The sequence below is a fragment of the Neolamprologus brichardi genome, chromosome 15 (assembly GCF_056152115.1).
Source record: "Neolamprologus brichardi isolate AB-2024 chromosome 15, ASM5615211v1, whole genome shotgun sequence".
Taxonomy (NCBI): Eukaryota; Metazoa; Chordata; class Actinopteri; order Cichliformes; family Cichlidae; genus Neolamprologus; species Neolamprologus brichardi.
In genome coordinates this window covers 6,498,099-6,519,033 of record NC_142118.1, presented here as the reverse complement: position 1 = coordinate 6,519,033, position 20,935 = coordinate 6,498,099, and the positions used below count along the sequence as shown (strand labels likewise).

Below are 20,935 nucleotides of genomic sequence, written 5' to 3'. Positions count from 1 at the left end.
CCGCTGGCAGACAGGTTGTGGATGCAAAACCTGATTTTTTTTTTTTTTAGTTTGAAAGAGAGACACTCTTAAAAAATACACCAGAAATTTGATCAGGCTGGGAAACAACTTATTTAAGACATTTTTTCCTGACACATTTATACTCAAATATGTGTAATTTTATCTTATTTTATTTTAACTCATCTTATCTTATCTTGTAACAATGAGACAAGCTTAAAACCGCAATGCATCTGCAGAATGCACAATTATGCATATGCTCAAGTACACATACAGCAACATTAGGTGACTCAGGTGGAGAAGTTGTGTTTTCAATTTCAGAGAAACAAGTTTCAACCGCAGCATCATTTGCCCTCCTCCCCCGATTCTTCTTTCCCCTGCTGACCACAGAACCGCACTTTGTTTGCATGTTGGGGAGTTGCAACTCATATATTTTTGTAATGGAACTTGTTCTGCTACCTTGTACATGTTCTGCACAGAGACGCATGCACGTATGTGCACACGCGCACACATGCATATGACATCAGCTTAATAAAAGGGAGAGGGGCTGTGTGAAAGAAGACAGACACCGAGCTGTGCAGGCGAGCAAGCAGGCCGAAGAGACAAACAAACAAGCAGGACAACAACACCAAAGAAGAAGATGATGATGATGAAGAACCCCGTCATTCTGATGGCCTGCATCGTTCTTTTGTCGTCTCTCGTTACGTCTGACAGTAAGCTGACTGCATGCTACTTATTTTTCTCGTAAAGGGAAAATTGCTTCTCCTTTTCTGTCTTTCAAAAGTCAAAATTTGGTCATTTGAACTTTTTAATTAAGCGTGATCGTGTTTGCTGAAAGGCCAAAAAAGGAACCGATTTAAAAAAGAAGTCTTAGATGAACAAAAGCTAAAATGAAAGACATCGTTATTCTTAAAAATACAGACAAACTGAACTGAGGCCTTTTAACACGACATTACTGCAACAATCAAAGTCCTGTGATTTTGAAAAGTTCACAGACACACAAAACAGCCAACTGTAAAAACAATTTTACAGTGATATAATAACATAATTTTCCACTTGGATTTCTTTTAATAGTTCTTTATATCTCTATAATGTTTTCAGGCACCTTCGGTCCAGAAAAATGCTGCTTTTCGTTCCTCCAAGTACGTCTTCCAGCCAAAAGAGTGACGAGCTTCGAACACACAGACAAACGATGTGCAATGGAAGGCGTGCTGTAAGTGACTCCAGAGTTCAAAATAAGCTGACTAGTATATATCTAGTATGCTTACATATATATATTTTAAAAAATATACAAGTTGTCAGTATCATTAATTTTTTTGTCTCTGTTTTAGCTTAAAGACAGTGGCTAATAAACAAGTCTGTGCTGATCCAACCATGCAGTGGGTAAAGAAAATCATTGAATCCATCCAGTCGAAGAATGCCACCACCCCAAGATCAGCATAACCGAGTGTGAAATGAACATTTTAATAACAGTATAACCAAGCAGATCTCTTGGTGTATGAATCTATTTTCAAACCATCAAATCTTCAGATTGATTTTCTTGTCTTTGTCTGTGTATAAGCTATTGTAGAGCAAAACATATACTGAAAATGCAAAATAAAAAAAATAAAAAAATAAAATGAAATTTATTCTACAGCTTGTTTTTGTTTGCTTTTATTGTGAAATCAGAATGAAAGAATGAAATCCTGCATTTGCTGGGTTAATACACACTGCATTGCCTCCAGTAAAAGCGAAGCATCAAAGTGTGATGTGGTTTCTGGTTGATGAAGCCACAGGAAATTTTAAAAAGGAAAAGAAAAGAAAAAAGAACCACAAAGAATAAAACTAAATGCACACAGTAAAAAAAAAAAGTCAATTAGATTTCTTCAGAATTATTATGGTCATTGCTATTTTTACAAACTTTCTTTTAACCCTTTCCTTTAATCTTGTAAATAAGATATTATTTCTGGCTGTGATGTATCTCTGTGGCCAGCAGATGTCGCTCTATTCTCTATTTTATTTCTTTGGCAAGGCTAAAAACCTTTCATAACCGCTACTGGATTTCTCCTTCTCTAAATGAACTGTGGCAAACAACGAATTGTTTAATCTCATCTGTCTTATGAGTATTGCATCAGCTACAAGCTTTTGCAGAGGTTTCTATCGTTAATTCACACTGAAATGAAAGACGATTCAATACGAAGATATTTAAAAAACAATAACAACAACAGCAACACTGGGCAGCTACAAACTAAAGCAAAACGGTCTTACTTTTCTGTCAAATCTCTGTAATTTTTCAAAACAAGATGACCTGAAATTCTCCCTTTGCCCCAGAATGACGCCTCAGATGACATCAGCGCAGTGACATCACCGGCCAGATTTTCCTTAAATAGTTTCAGACCTAGATTTTTATTTTCATGCCCTTATGTTTCTTCACATGAGTGCGCACAGCCTTCTGAGCGTACAATCTGATTGCTCCATAAAAGCTCACAACGCGCGCCTTATTGACGCCACAGGTGACCCGTCAGGAGAGATGGCGTGATTAGATTTTGAAGGACCTTGCTGAATAATTTTACATATTAATAAGGGACAAACAGAAGGGACGCGGGCCAGCTCGAGTGCTCCTTCTTCGCAATTGCGATGATGGTTTTCAAAACACCAAACTAATGAATCGGCAGCACAAGAGCTCAGCGTATTAGGGGATAAATGGCTGAACAGCTTTGTTAATCAGTGCTATATTTAAACCACGCCGCACATGGCTTTTGTCATGGTAATAAAATCCTCATTCAAGGGGCCAAGGAGGGAGTTATGGAGATGCCCTGTCAAATTTGCATGAAGCAGGTCTGTCAGCTTGACCTACCTGTAGAAAGTAGGGCAAGAAGTAGACAGCCTCAAGTTCTGCAATCATCAGTGGTGAATTTTACACAAGTGAAATTAGAGTTAAAGTACCAGACATCAGGAAAATGCAAAGTTACAGCACAGAAAAATGGCTGATATTTATCAGCATGGCGCACTTTAATTATTTACCTGCTCGCTAGCCCAAACTGCAAATCTATAACCTCCAGTTGCAGAAAACCTTGGAGGCTCTCTAAAGTTTTAATGAAAACCCTGAAAAGGATAAGCGGCAGAGAATGAACGAATGGATGGATGGATAATAATTATAATCATATTATTATAAACTGAAAAAGTGGTTTATTTTGTACCTTGATGCCAACAACACATGTCAAAAAGTTGGGCCTGGGTCATGTCTGTGCAGCATCCCCTTCTTTCCACAACAACCTGTAACATCAGTGAACTGATGCTGTGGTCTGGGGAAGGCCTCAGAGGGGACTGGCAGGTGGATCCCCACGTACTAATGAGAAGGAAATGCATTAAAAGGAGGAGGTGTGTCTGGGAGACGCAAATGAGAACAATGGGTTGTAGTGCAGGCAGTGTTGGGGAGTAACGGAATACATGTACCGCCGTTACGTATTTAAAATACAAAATATGAGTAACTGTATTCCGTTACAGTTACCGTTTAAAAAGGTGGTATTTAGAATACAGTTACTTTGTTGAAATAAATGGAATACACGGCGGTACTTTCCTGTTTCATATTGTCGCGGGTCAGGCCTGTTTGGGTTTTGTTTGACAGCTACGTTCTGTTGTTCCAGGTGGCAGCGTTACGGTTGCCATGGTTACAGGGTGACGCTCTCTCTCTGCGTGTTCCCTGGGTGAGAGAGCGCCTGTTGTCGTTGTGCTAAGCTAATAGGCAGAATGCTACAGGTATAGCCCTAAAGAATGTAGCATCATGGGCAGTGTAGTCCGTGCTGCAGGGAGAATGGACTGCCATACATGTTATGTGTCTGTGAGCGAGGGAGGGAGAAAAAGGAAAAGTACGAGCTGTCATCGAGCAAAAACGGGAGCTGGAAGCATGTAAATATAATAATAACCACTGCAGCCAAGAAGAGTGCCTGACCAGCCCAGTTGTAAGTTGCTATTAAGACTCGACTGTACGCTGTGTTCGTGTTTTCCTCCGAAACAATAAGTTCCGTTGGAGCAGCCTTTCAACGCCTCTCACTGTCTCTCGCTCGCAAAGTTGACCCAGACAACAAAGTAAAGCTAGTTTTCGGCTACGAGCCCAACACGGAACCCGCCGTATTAGCCAGAGGTCCCTTCACTACGGGTTCGGAGCCGCGGACCTTCAGTAATAGTAATAAATCACAGCAATAGTACATTCATGTAGTTGTAAACAGCATGATAATATATTAAGTAATCCAAAGTATTCAGAATACGTTACTCTCATTGAGTAACGTAACGGAATACGTTACAGAATACATTTTGGGGCATGTATTCTGTAATCTGTAATGGAATACATTTTAAAAGTAACCTTCCCAACACTGAGTGCAGGAAACATATACAGACAGAAAACTGGAAGAAGAGTGTGCGAGGTGTGGTCTCGCTCCTGAAATTTAGATAAATAACCTCCACTTGTGGAAGGCACAGTGAACTGTGTTCACAGACAGAGAGCCCATGCACTGATTTCCATGACAGAATCATGTCTGTGTTTAATGCAGCGCCACCTGCAGTTCACGGCCATTCAGTATTGATTTTTGATCTTGTTCTTTGCACACGGAGATTTCACCAGATCCTCCAAATCTTTGAAGATATTTACTCTTTGCAATTTTATTTTGAGAAATTCATCAAATTTCATCCCATCTTTACTTCTCAGAAACTCTGCCTCTCTAAGATGCCCTTTTTATACCCAGTCATGTTACTGACCTGTTGCCAGTTGCCCTATGTAGTTAAATAATGCTCCTCCCACTGTTTGTTTTTAATATGACTTAATATGACTAATATTATATTCTGTTTTCACTTGCATTTCAGTGTCCCAACTTTTTCCAATTGGTTTTGTAATCAGCCAATCACTTAGCAGAAAGTCGATGCATTTAGACATGTAGATGATTTAAGTTAATGAATGCAACATTGCTGTTTCTCATCTGGCGTGAGTATTTCAGAAGCTTCTGATCTACTGGGATTTTCCCGCACAACCATCTCTATGATTTATTGATAATAATCCAAAAATATCCAGTGAGCAGCAGAGGAAAGTGGCCAGACTCCAGCTGAAAGGAAAGCAACAATAACTCAAACAACCGATCAATCATTACAACAACGTATCTGTGAACACTAGAATAAAGTATTTAAAGTTATAACTTCAAGAAGGCTTGAGTTTGTGCTGAGTGAGACACTCGTGAAGTGTCTTAAACCTGCATTATTTCTGAAGGCCAGCAGGAGGCAACTCCTCAGTGTTCATGGTAAAATAAGCCTACTGTTCACTTGATTTGCTACCCCAGTAAATGCTTTCCAGATGTGTTTATGTTCATAGCGGCTAGTTTCAAGTTCCTAAGTAAAACACATGTTCGTTTTGTAAATTATGGCTCCATGTAGTTTTAAATAAACCATGAATCAAGAAGGGTATGTTTTACTGCAGGTCCACCTGATTTTTATATGGAATCTGTGGGTTTTTTGAATGAAATGTTGTTTGAGGTCAAAGGTCACTCACTATTTTGTCTCCAAGACTTCATCAGAATGTTTCCCGACCTTCTGTGCACAAAATAGTGCAGTCTAACTCGCACTGAGGTATGACAGTCATAAAATGGTAACCTTGGGCTGAACACAGTGTGCCTATCTTTGCAGCACGTTCCTGCTGTTTCACCCAAACAATAAAAGAATTTTTGTTCATTAAAAGCTGAGTGAAAACTCAATCCACTGCGATACACTTGAATGAGGAATTCGTGCAGCGTTATGGGCGACTAAGAGGCGCAAACAGGAGGAAAACATGGAGACATAAAAGCCAGCGAGTCAGCCGAAGGATGGAGATGAAAGGTGGGAGAAAAGAGTGTGTGAATGGTACAGTCACCGTGGTGATCCGGTCTGAGGTGAGGAACACAATGGGATGCCATCAGCGGCAGCAGCGCACACACATGCATGTGCACACATGCATGGAACACACATGAAGACAGAGGCGTGTATAAATAGCTGGTGTGTCATGTCAGCTTTTCCTGACAGATGGGATCAACATAAATTAAGCCCTGAGAGAACAACACTCTGTGTGTGTGTGTGTGTGTGTGCAGCAAAACAGACATACAAAGAAGTCAAGGTCCACACAGCTGAATGTGCAAGCAGCATTTGTTCATGACAAAGGGCCTATGCACCCCCCCCCCCCCCACACACACACACACACACGCCCAGCAGGATGTGCTGCAGATACATGAAAATGAACAAAAGAGAGACCAATGATAGCAAACAAACAAACAACTGACATCCTCCAAAGCAGATTTTATACACACACTGTTAAGTATTACTTGCGGATACCCTCAATTAGAAGGTTATTAACGTGCTCAGCAGGGAAATTAGACTGTAAATCACCCGTCTGAGGTTGGTCATTTATCACTTCTCAAACAGCTACATTTCAGAAGTGATAAATGAGAAAGCTACATCTTTCTGAGCTCCTGGTGTAACTTTTAAACAGCAAAATGGCATTTTAAGATGGCTACTGAACACCTACTTTAGCTATAAAAAAATAAAGAGCACTTGTAAAATAATGTCCTGTTGGTAACGAGGAAAATGCTATTTATTGCAAACTACTTTACATTTTGAATGCAATATACTAATGGGAAAGTAAATGTTCAAAAACAGTGTTTGTGTGGCTGATGCAGTGTTATGATTTAGCTAGCGACAGGCCAAAGGGACCACGACTCCTGTAGCGATTAATGACCCATGACCGGCTTTCACCATCTCCCTGTTTGGTTTTTCCCCAATCTCAACTATGACAGGAGTCATGCAGCTGTGGGATGTAAGAAACAAAAGAACTGTAAGAAGGCTAATTTATTGTTATAATCAAAGAAAGATAACAAACCAAACTACATCAGTAGTCTGAGTGTTTTATTAGATACCACAACTCCTTGTTAATGTAAATACCTAATCAGCCAATCACATACCAGCAATTCAATACATTTAGGCACGCAGACATGGTCATGGTGACCTGCTAAAATTTAAACTGAACATAAGAACGGTGATTTATTTGATGTGGCATTGTTGTTGGTGCCAGATGGACTGGTGAGTATTTGCTGGGATTTCCAACACAACCGTCTGGATGGTTTGCAGAGCATGGCCTCACAAAGAGAGAATATCCAATGAGTAGCAGCTCTCTGGGTGAAAATGACTCGTTTATGTCAGATGTCACAATAGAAAACTGGAAAAACATTGTCTGGTTTGATGACTCATGAATCCTTCAGTGACATTTGGGTGGTAAGTGTCAGAATTTGGTTTAAACAACATAAAAGCACGAAGTTCAGGCTGGTGGTGGTTGAGGATATTTTCTCGGCACCCTTTGGGCCCTACTGCACTGCAATAAGCCTACTTGGTTAGTATTGCTGACCACATCCATCCTTTTATGACCACAGCGTACCCATCTTCTGATGGCTGCTTCCAGCAGGATAACACATCATGTCGCAAATCTCAAATGATCCAACAATGGTTTCTTTAACATGAGTTTACTGCACTCACATGCCCTCCCTGGTAATTGGATCTCAATCCAATAGAGCACCTTTGGGATGTGGTTGAACCAGAAATTCATATCACGGATGCGCCAACAAATCTGCATCAAGCTATTTATAGAGACTGGAGTATAACTGCCAGAATATCATTATAACCTGAATCCAAACAGTAGTATTAAACTGTTGTAGCTCAAATGTATATTTTTCTTACGATGAGAAATTGTTTTTGATTACAATTGGCTCACTGTAAATAAATTGTGAAATTTTGTTTTGTTTTTTTAAAACACTGTATTACTTTTCCTGTCATGTTGTCATGGTAATAAGCATACACCACATGCCTTTGGCTCAACAATCCAACGATGACTGAGTTCATCGGTCCAGATTTCTGAGAGTCCTGGACTGTCAGACACATAATAATGCCGCTTTGCATAACCAAAACAAAAGAGAAGACTACAGCCGAGTCGGCAGTTACAGCACTGCCCGTGATTCAGAGATGAGAGGAAATTAAAAGTAGGGATTGAACTGAAATTAGTGGGAGAGATGGGAAAAATAGGAGGGGGATAGAGAGGGACCACAAAGTAGAGATCAATATCTTTTGTATAATTACCTTCAGCTTCCTGGGTTGCTAGGAAACCAAACAGAAATGAGAGAGAGAGACGTAGAGGGAGAGAGAGAGAGATGAAAACTGAGACCGAGATTAATTTCAGGCTTTCACAGATTTGCAACTGTGTTTAAATAAAGCTCGCGCGAGCAGACTGGAGAAGTGGTGAAGAAGATGAGGAAGAGAAGTTGAAAAGTGAGATATGGGGGATTAAGTGGAAGTCAGGGGAGGAGTGGGGGGTGGTATGTCAGTATTTCAGCTATTGCATGAATGATAGCTGAAATACTGACAGTGATTGTCTCTTCGTCTGATCTCGCTCTCCACTGCCCTTGAGTTTTCTTCTTTCTTTCATCCCGCATCTGCTTTGTCTCAGCTTCCCGTCCTTCTCCTTTCTTCCTCGGTTTTGTAAACCTGCTGTAAACCCAGCTGTGTATTCACGGGAAAGAACAGCAGGTAGCTTTGAAAATGAGCGCTGCAATTACACAATCATTACACAATCCATCAGTTGTAATTGTCTATATTGCAGACTGGGGACATTTGTAAATGTGTGTCTTCTCTCAACCATTATCTGAGGCTCACATAAAGCGCTCGTGGAGATGTGTGAACACATGAAATAAATGTAAACAAAAAGGACTGGGCTGTAATCAGTTGGATTGGAATTAAGCTGCAGGAAAATCGTGCAAAGGTTTTCTTTAGGGTCATCATGCAAGCTAATTTAAGCAACAGTGTGTAATTTTTTGCATTAGCTTTATGGATCGACTTCATTCAGAGGCAGCAAGTGATGGCACTGTTCCTTTAAATAGAGGGGGGCAGAGGGAGAGAAAACAGGGAGAGGGAGAGAGAGACGTAGTAGAAAAACGGGGGTCGTGTGTGCGCCGTCTGCTCTCTGTCTTGGAGAGGTGTGTAGGATTAGCAGGATTTTACTGAAGAAAGAAAGAAAAAAGAGAAAGAAAGAAAGAAAATAAGAAATTGCAGCACATAGTTTGAGGATTTTACTGGAGATGTTGAAAATATTTTAAGGAGGCTTCCTTAAGGACATGCTGGACATGTATGGAAACAAACAGACGATGTCACTGACTTCTGATGATGGACACAGTGCTTTTTAAGGACTCACAGTTGCAGGATTTTGAAACTTCTGCTTTGTTTGAGACTTTTTTCCCTGATTTAAATTTACTTTTTCAGACGAATCTCTGCATCTCCCTCATATGCTCTTGAAGACATAATTGCTCTCCTGAGACGTGGATATGTGTGAACATTTGTTAAGCTGACTTTAAAAATATATCTCATCTCAAATAAAATTAAATATGCATTGCTTTTCTATAAACGGTTTAACTGTTTCTGCCACAAATTCACATTTCTAGCTTGTTGCTGCTCCTGTTTATTTGCCAGTGAATGTGTCATAAGCTGTGAGTGGAGAGCCAGCTGATGACATGAACTGCTGAATATTTAGCTAATCCTCTGTGGATACAACTATTTTTTTTTACATTTATTTTTGCCCTCATCTAAATCCTAATCCAGGGGAAACAAATCTCACCCACTCACCTGAAGCTGCTTTTAATCTAAAGAGAAAAGAGAGATGGCACAGAAAGACGGAGGAACGGAGCAGGGGCGTGTCAAAACAGATGATAATCTGGGGACTAAAGCCATGTCCTTGGGCCCTACAGCAGGTGGAGGAGTGGTGGTGGAGGTCAGGGAGAAGAAAGGCCCCCTGAGAGCTGCAATTCCCACTATGCCTTTCCCCTTGGCGGTCATCTGTCTTTTTCTGAATACCTTCATACCTGGACTTGGTAAGATAAAATCACACTTTCTTCTTCTTTCCTTTTCTAATTCCCTCTAATTTCACCTGGTTTTTGATTTGGTTTGGGCCTCAGGTGCAAACAGTCAGCAAACTCACAAGACGAGGTGTACAAATGTAGAGGCAAAAAGAAAAAAGAAATACTATATGAATTAGATCAGAAAACTCAGAGGAGTGAAAAAAATAGTCTCCCTGCTTGTATTTTCCTGCTACTTCCATAAATGTGTGAGAAAAGTGTTAAGAATAAGACCCCACTCACACATTGTGTTACAGTAAGAAGCTCACGGGCTCAGTCTGCCAGGTGTTAATAAAGTCCGTGCAGCTACATCAGGTAGACACATCATCACTGAGGACACACTCAACATGTGTCATTTTCATACAAAGCTCATGTTATGGGAATCACATGATACACAAATCCATAACTAATCATCATATTTGTAAAATGGACACAAATTGCATTTTTTTTCCTTTTAATATGTTATTTAGAAATGTTTTTTTTCTTACTACAAAAGTGTATGAAAGAGCTGAATTAAGCTCCTGGAGCTGACAGCATAGTACTTGTAGATTTATCCAAATTGAAACTTTAAAAAAAAGGATTTTATACATTTAAAGGCATTTCACATTTAGTTAAATCTGTAGCAAAAAACCCCAAAACAACCCCCCCCCCCCCCCCCCCTAAAATATGAATTTAAATGACAACAAAGCAGCAGAGCTGAGTCTGACTCACTTTTAAAGTGTGCACAGTTCACCCACACATTCTCAGGTGTGTGATGAAGCCGGTGGTCTCGCTGTGTGTGTATTTCTAAGCCGACATCGACCGGGTTTGCAGCTCATTAGCTAATGGAAGGGTGTTTCTGCCTTCTGTTCTGCCTTCTCCATCTAATTCCTCCACTTTGTCACATTATGTAACATCTGGTAGCTAATGACACACAGATACGCTCATCGCCACTACATAACAAAGCCCACCACCGCCGCCAGACTGATACACGCGCACGCACAAAACACAGATATAATGAGTGGCTGTCAACAAATTAATACTGCTACATAAGGCTTTGAAAGACATTTAGTCACACGCGTCCGCACCTCGGCATTCACACACAGCTGTTTACTCATCAGTTCAGTGGTTTGATTCAAACGCAGCAGAACGTCAGGAACGATAACACGGAGCTGATTTCAAGGAAAAGTAGAATATGTAGAAAGCAATAAAGTGAAAGTCACTATGAGGAAAAAGATTTGGTGACATGCGGAAAACACCAGTTATAAGGAACATAGCTGAGCTCAATTCACCAAATAACCAAGGGAGAGCCTCCCCCCTCCCCACATTTCCTCCCCCTCTGATCTAGTGGGCATATCTCATGGGATTCATACTCCTCTCTACTCTCGCCGTGTTTATTTGTTATACTTCCATCTAAAAATAGCCTTCAAATCCCAACTATTTTCTCACATCCATTCCTATTTTCCTCCCTTTTGACTCACATTCAGGAGTCTGTTTGCTGCCATCTTTCTTTAAGTGTTGAATTGTTGACTCCTCGAGACTGCCACAAACATTACAACAGGGTCAGCAAACCCCCGTTGACCCGCTTTCCCTTTTCTTGACAGGAGCACAAAATTGATCCCTAATATGTGCGGAAAGCAGCACGGCAGCACTTCATCGAAGAGCGTGCGTTTACAGCGTGCGTGTGCGTGTATGTGTGCCAGTTTGCCTGAATGCATTGACATTTCATTGAATAGCTGTTGCCATGACAACCCTGACTAAAATGAACACAATGCATTCATGGTAGTGTGTGTGTGCGTGTAGTTTGGCTCTAACTGACTGGGACTGAAAAGAGCGTCTCGATCTATTCAACCTGCCGACAAAATAAAATTTAGAAATGTGTAATTGAATTTGGACATGAGCCAAAGCTGAGCCCTCCCCCCTCCAGACATTCATGTTCATGCAAAGGTACAACAGGTCAGGATAACAGGTGATACAGCACCTGGCACAGTAGTTACTATTATTGGTATGATCTCTGGCACTATTACTACAGAAACCTTAAGATCCGCTCCAGGTTTGTTTAAAGACAAAAGATTCTCCTTTGTGTCTGATTGTTGGGGCACACTTGTCCTTGAGTCAAAAGCATTGAGATAAAGCAGCCGGCCTGCCTTGAGTCTTTCAAATGTGACAAAGTATGTCTAATAGTACTTATTAAGATGAATATTTAACATGTTACATACCATTTATTTAATCTCCACAAACAGATCAAGTGTAAAAACTTTGCACGGAGCTGTGTAACAGTGGTGTCAAAGTCAAACCATTTCATGTATAGTAGGTAGTTCACATATCATGTGGATATTGACTAGTAGGCTCAAATCTAGCCAGACGTGTTTCCTCAGCCTCTAACATCAACGACTACACGTCTGTGCCGACTTTCAGGATTTAAACAGCCTCTGTCTCACAAGCCTACGTGATTAAACTTTGCATTAACCCTGCCTCTGCCCGCTGACATGTTAAGAACAAGAATCTTATATCATCCCAGCAATGTAGCAGAGACTGAGTTAAAAACGACAGGCGAGTACCACACAAGCTGTTAGCAGCTTCAGTGTAAACTGATACAAGAGCTGTAAATAATTACGCACACTTACTGTGGAAGAAACTCCGGGTCACTGGTTGCATTACGATATTTGCCATAAGAGGAGAGGAAAGTGTGAAGCTTTAAAACACTTAAGTAAATATGTGACTTAGTCCTCTCTGTGTGTGTGTTCCTGTGAGATTGACTGCATGTAATATTAGAGACACTGCAGTGTGTCGTTACTGAGTTCTGTTGATATCTCGTGTCTGAATTTGTATGTGTTTACTTGCACTAAAATTAGCAGTGTTCCTCTCTTACGCCACTCAGTCTCACTTGTCTACAGCACTGGGCAAAAGCAATTTGCATGATTAATGCTCATAGTGCACACGTTTTCATTAAAAATACTAATTTAAAACATAATCCAGTAGTGTATGGGGTTTTTGTCAGTCCCATTTCTGCAACTGCATTACATTTTCTGATACTAGAAAAAAAAACAACAACCCTCGATTAGCATTTTTTGGCATCTGGCAGCTTTTCCTCATTCTTTATTCTGTATTCAGTGGTCACTCAAACTAAATTCTGTCACATAAAGAGTACATTCAATACATTGAATTTAACATGTAAAACCAACAGAAACAGAGAATGTTGCATCATATTTGCAGGAAATGATGAATACAAAAGAATTGGAGTTTGTGATGAATGCTTTTTTTAAAAACAGGTGCATGTTAATAATCGCTGTTTCACTCAGGTTGGCATTCATTCTTGGTCTAATTTAGATGCTAGAGATTGTTAGCTTGCCAGCTTGGGTCATTCAATTGGAGAGGGACTAACTGAGAGCTACAGGCTCTCACCAGAGCCGAGAACGCTGCTTGTTGTCATTAGCTTTCTCTAAATTGAGGACTTTATATTTGCTAAGACAGAATGTGTAATCCTCCAACAAATTCAAACGATGTATGACAAGGAAGAGAGCAGGGCGACAAAGCACGGGCTGATCTGGATATTTGACTTAGTTTCATGTTAAATATGTGTTCACAGGGCAAGCCAATTGAGCCAAAGACATGCTGTTTTGCTAACACTTTACTGGCTGCAAACACAAAAACATGTAAAGCTGCTTGAAGTTCTTTAGTAGTAGGTGGCTAGCTACTCTGCCAGGGAGGGAATGTTATCCATAGTTTTGTTATAACCCGTGACTTTTGAGTTTAAAAGCAACACTGGCAAAGGTGCGCTGAGTAACAAAAGCAATATGTCCAGTGAGGTGATACTCCTTAAAAGTCAGGCGCAGGTTCAGCCTAAAAATGCTTTGCAAATGGCTGCAGGCTGAAAAACATTTCACTGAAAGACTGTGCAACTGTCTATGAAGTATGTTTGTTTTTCCTTTGGTGGTTTTGTCAGAAGTGTTACCCAATCAGCAGCAACTATTTTAAAAATCGTGTGGTATCTAAAAGTCAGTGCACAAAATGAATCAGTTGTCACTGGTCTAACACGTGGGTGACATAACATTGTGTTCAGTGCACAACTGCTCTTATTTAAAAAATAAATAAATATATGGTACTTTTAGTTAGGGATTAAGTCAGCCTAGTTCACCATTTTTTGAAGTTATTTGATAGAAAGAAAAATAATATTGTACTCAGAAATATACATTGATTCGTGTCTAATTGTTTAGACTTTTTTTATTAATGTTTTTTTAATATGTTTTCTTTCTATCAACCCAGCCTGCAGATAACTGAAGAACCCTTATAACACGAGTAACCACATAAATTGTAACTGTAATGTGATTATTGAACTTAGCACAATAATGCATTACATTATAGTGTTACTGAAAAATATTATGCGATTACTGTAACATGTTTCTTTGTGTCATGTTACACTAACACTGGTTATAAACTAACATTCCAAGAGCTAATGTTAAGCTTGAGTGTCATAAAAAGCACACTTACTCTCTGATAAACAGTTTAATTACACTGAATGATAGTTTGCTAACTCTTCAGGTCTAGCAATGTTTTATCTACTTTAGAGAACTGCAGGTAAAAGCGCAGGTAAAAGAACCGCAGGTAAAAGAGGATAAGAGCAGCAGAGGCAATGAGCAACTAACAGAGGCTAACAACAGATAAAAGAGGCTAAGAGCAGCTAACATAAGCTAATAACAATTAACAGAGGCTAACAACACATAAAAGAGGATAAGAGCAGCAAACAAAGGCAATGAGCACCTAACAGGGGCTAACAACAGGTAAAACAGGCTATGATCAGCTAGTGGAGGCTAACAAAAGATAAAAGAGCCTAAGAGCACCTAACAGAGGCTAACAGCAGGTAAAAGAGGATAAGAGCAGCAAACAGAGGCTAACAGCAGGTAAAAGAGGATAAGAGCAGCAAACAGAGGCTAACAGCAGGTAAAAGAGGATAAGAGCAGCAGAGGCAATGAGCAACTAACAGAGGCTAACAACAGATAAAAGAGACTAAGAGCAGCTAACATTAGCTAATAACAATTAACAGAGGCTAACAACACGTGAAAGAGGATAAGAGCAGCAAACAAAGGCAATGAGCACCTAACAGGGGCTAACAACAGGTAAAACAGGCTATGATCAGCTAATGGAGGCTAACAAAAGATAAAAGAGCCTAAGAGCACCTAACAGAGGCTAACAGCAGGTAAAAGAGGATAAGAGCAGCAAACAGAGGCTAACAGCAGGTAAAAGAGGATAAGAGCAGCTAATAGTGGCTGTAGCACTTACTGACAGAGAGGTTCAGTATATCCTAAGCAGGTCACCTCAATATCACTGTGATGTGAGTTATTGACTTGTATCAAACTCCTTCAACAAAGTTTTACAGCCTCCTTCAGAGTAAACAAAAATGTACACCAGCTACCCATGAAACCCAGTACAGGAGAGTTGACTGCAATCTACTGAGATCGAGTGGTGAGATTTTACAAATTGTAATTTTAAGGCACATTTTTTCACAAGAAAATGCTGAATGCATTTTTTTTTGTTTAGATTTGAACTACCCGATGATCTTTCTTTCTCTCTTTTCCCCCAATATTTAATTAAAAGAAAACAACAACAACAAAACTTTATCTAAGACTTCCAAACTACAGTCAATGGAAGGAGGAGTTTCACATCTATATAAAGGGGGAGCGTTTCCCTTTCCACCTGTCAGCTTTAAGGTGGACTGGCCTTAAAGGTGGAGTACCTCAATACTTAAGTGATACACCTGATTACTGGTTACTTTGAGTTGGTATGCAAGAACCATTTCATCTAATCAACACAGCTTTACAGTTCACATCCTCCGTTGTTTTCTGGTCCTTTCTCTTCCTTCCTGTTTTCTCTCTCCCTTTATGTCAGCTTCTCTTACTGTCTTGACACTCTTACACTCCATCATTAACCTCCCACACTACCAGTGGGTGCTTTGTAGAGTTCTCTGTGTAATTATAGTAATTAGTCTGGGTAATATCTACTGACACACATAGACACAAACACGCATGTACGTACTCACAATATCCCACATGCGACATACAACGAAGCCAAGAGCTTTTCGCACCTAGAGGATTGTTGGATTTCTCTAGCAGAAAACTGAAAGATTTATTCTGACTTTATTATTGCATCAGCTCAACGTATATTGTTAAGCACATATATTTGTTCAGGTTTTACCCAGCTGCAATTATTTAGCGGAGTATTTTCCTTAAAGTTAGCTCTGTGCTCTTTGATTACATGCTGACTAAAAACTTCATTGGGAACACCTGTTCAACTGCTTGTTAAGACAAATATTTAATCAGCCAAACATATGACCAAGACAACCAGCTAAAGTTCGAGGTGAGCATCAGAATGGGGAATAAAGTTTATTAAAGTGACTCGGAACGTGGCATGTTTGTTGGTGCCAGTTCGGCTGAGTATTTAAGAAACTGCTGATCTACTGAGACTATCTCTAGAGTTTACAGAAAATGGCCTGAAAAAGAAAAAATATCCAGTGAGCAGCACTACTCTGTTGGGATGTGAGCGATGACTCAAAAATGCCTTATTGATGCCAGAGGTCAGAGGAGAAGACTGCTTCAAGCTAGGAAATAAACAGCAACTCAGTAACTCTTGTTACAACCAAGGTATGCAGAAGAGCACATCTGAACGCACAACATGTCGAACCAGGAAACAGATGGCTACTGCAGCAGAAGACCACACTACTCCTGTCAGAAAAGAACAGGAAACTAAGGCTACTACTGAGCAATAGAAGGCTGCTTGGTCTGATCAGCCTGGATTTGTGCTGTGATGACTGGTTAGCCCTGTGACAGATTGACAGCCTGTCAAAATGCCACAGCCTACCTAAGTATTGAAGAATTGAGGGGTTTTGAAGGTAAAAGAGGGTCCAAACTAGTACTAGTAAGGTGTACCTAATAATGCATCCAGTGAAAGCGACACATGTGAACAGTACCTGACAGAGACCGCTGACGTTGGAAGTCATACAGAAGAAGTAAAACTAAACACACCATAGAAATCCTTCTGTGCATGCCAAAACTCTGACGGAAGTGATGCGTAACCATTCAGCTACCAGCTGGCTGTCAATCACAGCTAATGTCTGGAGGTGGGCAGCTCCTAAGGCAGCCAGAGAATCTGCTGGTGGGTGTGACCTCTGTGACCTGAAAATTTCTGCTCCTGATCAGACCACGTCAGTCCTGGATGGACTCTCATTTTAGCCCGCTGTTGCTCTTTCTGCTCGAGGCTTTGAAATAAGCAAAGAAAAGATGAGGGTTCATCTCTTCCTTTCCACCAATGTATATACTTACTTATCTTACTTTTCTGTGACAGTCAAGTATAAGCCTTGTGAGAGTAAATATTACATTTTATGTCATTCAGATTCATCAGATGTGCTTGGACAATCTGGACTCATACTATTGCAGTGCTTCTGTTGAAAGATTCACCACGATACAACTGTCTCCAAATGCATAGTTAATGAAAGAGACTGATACTGGATGAAAACTTTGAAGCAGAGAGAGAGAAAAAAGAAAATGAAACTAACTTATACATGAGCTAGCCTTTCCTTTCTACTTAGAAAAAAAAAGCACACACAGCCGGCAGCCTGGCAGAGCCTGCTCCTCCCTCCCCCCACCTGTTCTGCTTGCTGTGTTATTTGAATTTCACCAATGTGACAAGAAATGGAGCTGGCAGAAAGGGAAGGGCCAAGGCCATGATGCACACAACGCCCACCAGGCATTTCTTATGTCGCATGCAATATTCACAGTATTTAGTCTTTGCAAAAAGCCTGCGGACAGCAAGCCCGAGCGTCAGCTGATTGTCTGAACAATTTAGGCTTTTTTAGGTCTTAAAAAGTTTTTTTTGATGTTGTGACTTTGAGAAAATACTATACTATCAGACACATAAGAGCTATTTTAAGCTCAACAAGAACTTGTGAGTAAATATGACCTAATTAAAATGTGACATCTGGAGCATCTTTACTTGAAACACTGTGGGTCTGAAATCCACAAGTCTGCATAGTGATTTAATCTGAGCATTTATATTCTGCAAATGTCACAAGAATGGAATTTGTCTTCTGTTTATAGGTTTATTTTTTGATTTTAGTTTTTATGCACTCATTGAAAAACTGGACCCAGAAGGTTTCCAGAGTTGTATACGTGGATGGTCAAACTCGTGCATACAGTTTCACACAGAGCATTTACTGTGCAGGGGATGGTCTCCAGGCTCTCAGATAGCAGGATAAGGAGTGCGACTGGACTTAATTCAGACAGATAGGAGTTGAACATTGAGATAATCCTGTTTCAGCTCTATTACAAACAGCCAGTATATGTGCTTTTTCTCCAGGGCATAGAGACATCGCTGCAATGGCCAGGTACCTGCCACCGGGAAAACCTTAAGTACTGACACTCTCTCTTAGACACAGAAAAAACACCCCAAAACAAAACATAGAGAACAGCTTCTTTAGTCTAGTTTCAGTTATTTCTCTGTGGCAGAGAGAAACATTTTGCTCTCCAGGTGTGACTGGTTGTATCACCTTATCCAGCTGCTGTTATTTCTATGCACATCTTTACTGTATACAGAGATCTGATGAAGTACTGAGAGTAAACAAGTAAATAAATCTGTATTAATAAGTGTTTTACTACTTTTACTACATTATATTAATAATATTACTGCTTTTGACATCTTAGAAATTGGGCAGCTCTCAACTGCTCCTATAATAATAATAAAAAAACGAAACTGAACGCATAAAATGAAGTGCTGGTTTTTCTTAGCCCAGAATGGGCCTCTAAGGGGGTGACTGCACATTTAAGCTCAATCATTTGACTCACTGCTACTGTGTAGCAGTAGCAGTGAGTCAAATTTCTTTTGTTATCTTTAACAGTAATCTACCACTTTTCATTTCTGAAAGTTTGAATAAATATTAAGATAACAACTATTGTTGTACTTGAATTTAAAAAAACAAACAAAAACAAACCCCAAAACCGGCTTTACAAAATCATTGTTTACAGTGATTTTGCTTTCTTAATTGGGATGGGACAAGGGTCCTGAAACTAAAACAAAAGGATGATTTTTCACATTTTAAGTGTTTCTTATGACACTGATTTAAGTTCAAGGCTTACAAGTTTCTTCTTTTGTTCATATTGGACCTGATGCAGTACAGCGGGGCGTAATGTCATGACTGACAGCTGCAGTCACAGAAAATCTTTCTTATCTCTCTTCAGGGATTAAGTACAGATGCAGTTGTGAGAGGAAACGCAGCATTTACTGTCCATGACCATGACTGTGTGTTTCAAACCAATAAAGAGAGTTGTTCTGGTTCACTACTGTAGCAGACTGTAATTCTTTGATGGATTTACAACATTTTGTAAATACAGTACTGCACAAAAGTCTTATATCACCCCTCGTTTGTACAGATCTAACAACCTTCAACACAACCTGAAGTCTCTTAGACAAGCTTTCGTGTAATTTCTTTAAGAAGTCTTCAGGAATAATTCTCCAGGCTTCTTGAAGGACATTCAAAGCTTTTTTCCTGGATGATCACACACAGCTTCACTAATGTTGAGGTCCGGTTTCTGGGGAGGTCAGTCCATGACTGATACTTCCAGTTTTCCTTCTTTAGGTTAGCTTCTTGAGAGCTACCCTTCCACTGAGGAAATTTCTGATTCTTTGGGAATCAGCTTGTTGGTACAGAATTAACTATTTTATATCTGTCCAGTTGTGTCATGTTTTGGCATTCTTGCATAGATTGTTCAGGACTTTCCTGAAAATGAGTGGAAAAGCAGCGAATGTCCAAAGAAAATCTTTGAAAGACCTTCAGAAAGTCTGGAGAGCTATTGCTTGAGAACCCTTAAAAAGTAACAAAGAAATTTGTCTCTTCAGAACCAAAATGTTAAAAAATTAGGGGTGACTCAAGACTTTTGCACATTCATGTACATGTAAGGTCCTTGAAGTGTACTCATGCCCTGAATAGCTGTCTACAAATTACTCCACATGATTTTGTTGAAGGCTTATTGTATTCAATATATCTGCATTTGTCTCAAAGCACTAAAATGTGTAAGTGCCATTTACCTGTGTGATGTTTCTATTTGAAACAATAAAAAAAAAACCCTTTCTGGTTCATTTCATCCGGAGTCTGTTTTGGTCTCGCCGGAGATTAACCAGAATGGAAAACTCCTCAAAGGTTTTTATCATGCCGGACTATAAACATCGCAGAGATATTTGATAGCAAAGTACATCAGAACTGTTAAAACAAAAACTTCTTGGATTGTTTTTGGTAACAGACTTGTGGTGTTTTCCCCACAGGCACCTTCATCTCAGCGTTCACAGTGCTGTGCGGCGCTCGCAGTGAGCTGATCTCAGAGCGAGGTGTTTGCTGTGTATTCTGGCTCAACGTAGCAGCAGCCCTGATTCAGATCCTCACAGCTGTTATCATGGTTGGATGGATCATGAGCATCTTCTGGGGAATGGACATGGTCATCCTGGCAAGTCAGTAGCAGCTACTAGTGTCTGTGTTTGTCTTCCCCTTTGCTTTCTTTTGTCCACCTGTGTCACATTCACTTTTAAAGTTAGTTTCAGCAAACAAAACATAAGGTCCGGGGACTAGAATTGGCCCAGTAAAGAGTCCAATCTGGATCTCTGAATGGTTCAAATAAATTAGCATAAATTTTGAGCTGTTTTAACTGCATCTTCATAAGTGTTTTTTTTCTGTGGATAATCTGTGGATTAACAGAAACATTTGTTTAAAATTACAGGACAATCTGGGCAATATGGAGCCCCGCAAGGGACATGGGAGAGAAAAAAATTAAGACAGACTTTTGCGAGATCTCGCAAAACAAACTCGGAATCTCGCAAAAGTTTTGCAAGATCTCGCAAAACAAACTCGTGATCTCGCAAAAGTTTTGCAAGATCTCGCAAAAGTTAGGCCGCATTCTTCGGAGGCCGCCAGCAAGAAGGCGACCGGGAGGTCGAGGCACGATGTGCCGGGAGAGTGGTGTTCCTTCCAGCTGTAGTAGGTCTCGACCTCCCGTTAG

General features: G+C 40.1%; 2 protein-coding genes across 2 annotated transcripts; both read left to right on the top strand.

The window, feature by feature from the left end:
* The first annotated feature begins 571 nt into the window (after window positions 1-571).
* Window positions 572-1,651, top strand: LOC148098385 (monocyte chemotactic protein 1B-like). The gene is made up of 3 exons (XM_087851977.1): window positions 572-710; window positions 1,099-1,210; window positions 1,329-1,651. Exons 1-3 carry the CDS (start codon window positions 638-640, stop codon window positions 1,438-1,440), a joined length of 297 nt encoding a protein of 98 aa, XP_087708103.1. The 5' UTR covers window positions 572-637; the 3' UTR covers window positions 1,441-1,651.
* A 7,322-nt stretch (window positions 1,652-8,973) lies between these two features.
* stum (stum, mechanosensory transduction mediator homolog) lies at window positions 8,974-20,398 on the top strand. The gene is made up of 2 exons (XM_087851976.1): window positions 8,974-9,896; window positions 20,208-20,398. Exons 1-2 carry the CDS (start codon window positions 9,686-9,688, stop codon window positions 20,396-20,398), a joined length of 402 nt encoding a protein of 133 aa, XP_087708102.1. The 5' UTR covers window positions 8,974-9,685.
* The last annotated feature ends 537 nt before the right edge of the window (window positions 20,399-20,935 follow it).

What these genes read in the sequence shown, in the direction of transcription:
- stum (XM_087851976.1), top strand. Translation starts at nt 9,686, where the DNA reads ATGGCACAGAAAGACGGAGGAACGGAGCAGGGGCGTGTCAAAACAGAT. An exon ending in TACCTTCATACCTGGACTTG is followed by an intron (nt 9,897 to 20,207) that starts GTAAGATAAAAT and finishes TTTTCCCCACAG; the next exon opens with GCACCTTCATCTCAGCGTTC.
- LOC148098385 (XM_087851977.1), top strand. Translation starts at nt 638, where the DNA reads ATGATGATGATGAAGAACCCCGTCATTCTGATGGCCTGCATCGTTCTT. An exon ending in GTCTCTCGTTACGTCTGACA is followed by an intron (nt 711 to 1,098) that starts GTAAGCTGACTG and finishes TAATGTTTTCAG; the next exon opens with GCACCTTCGGTCCAGAAAAA. An exon ending in TGTGCAATGGAAGGCGTGCT is followed by an intron (nt 1,211 to 1,328) that starts GTAAGTGACTCC and finishes TCTCTGTTTTAG; the next exon opens with CTTAAAGACAGTGGCTAATA.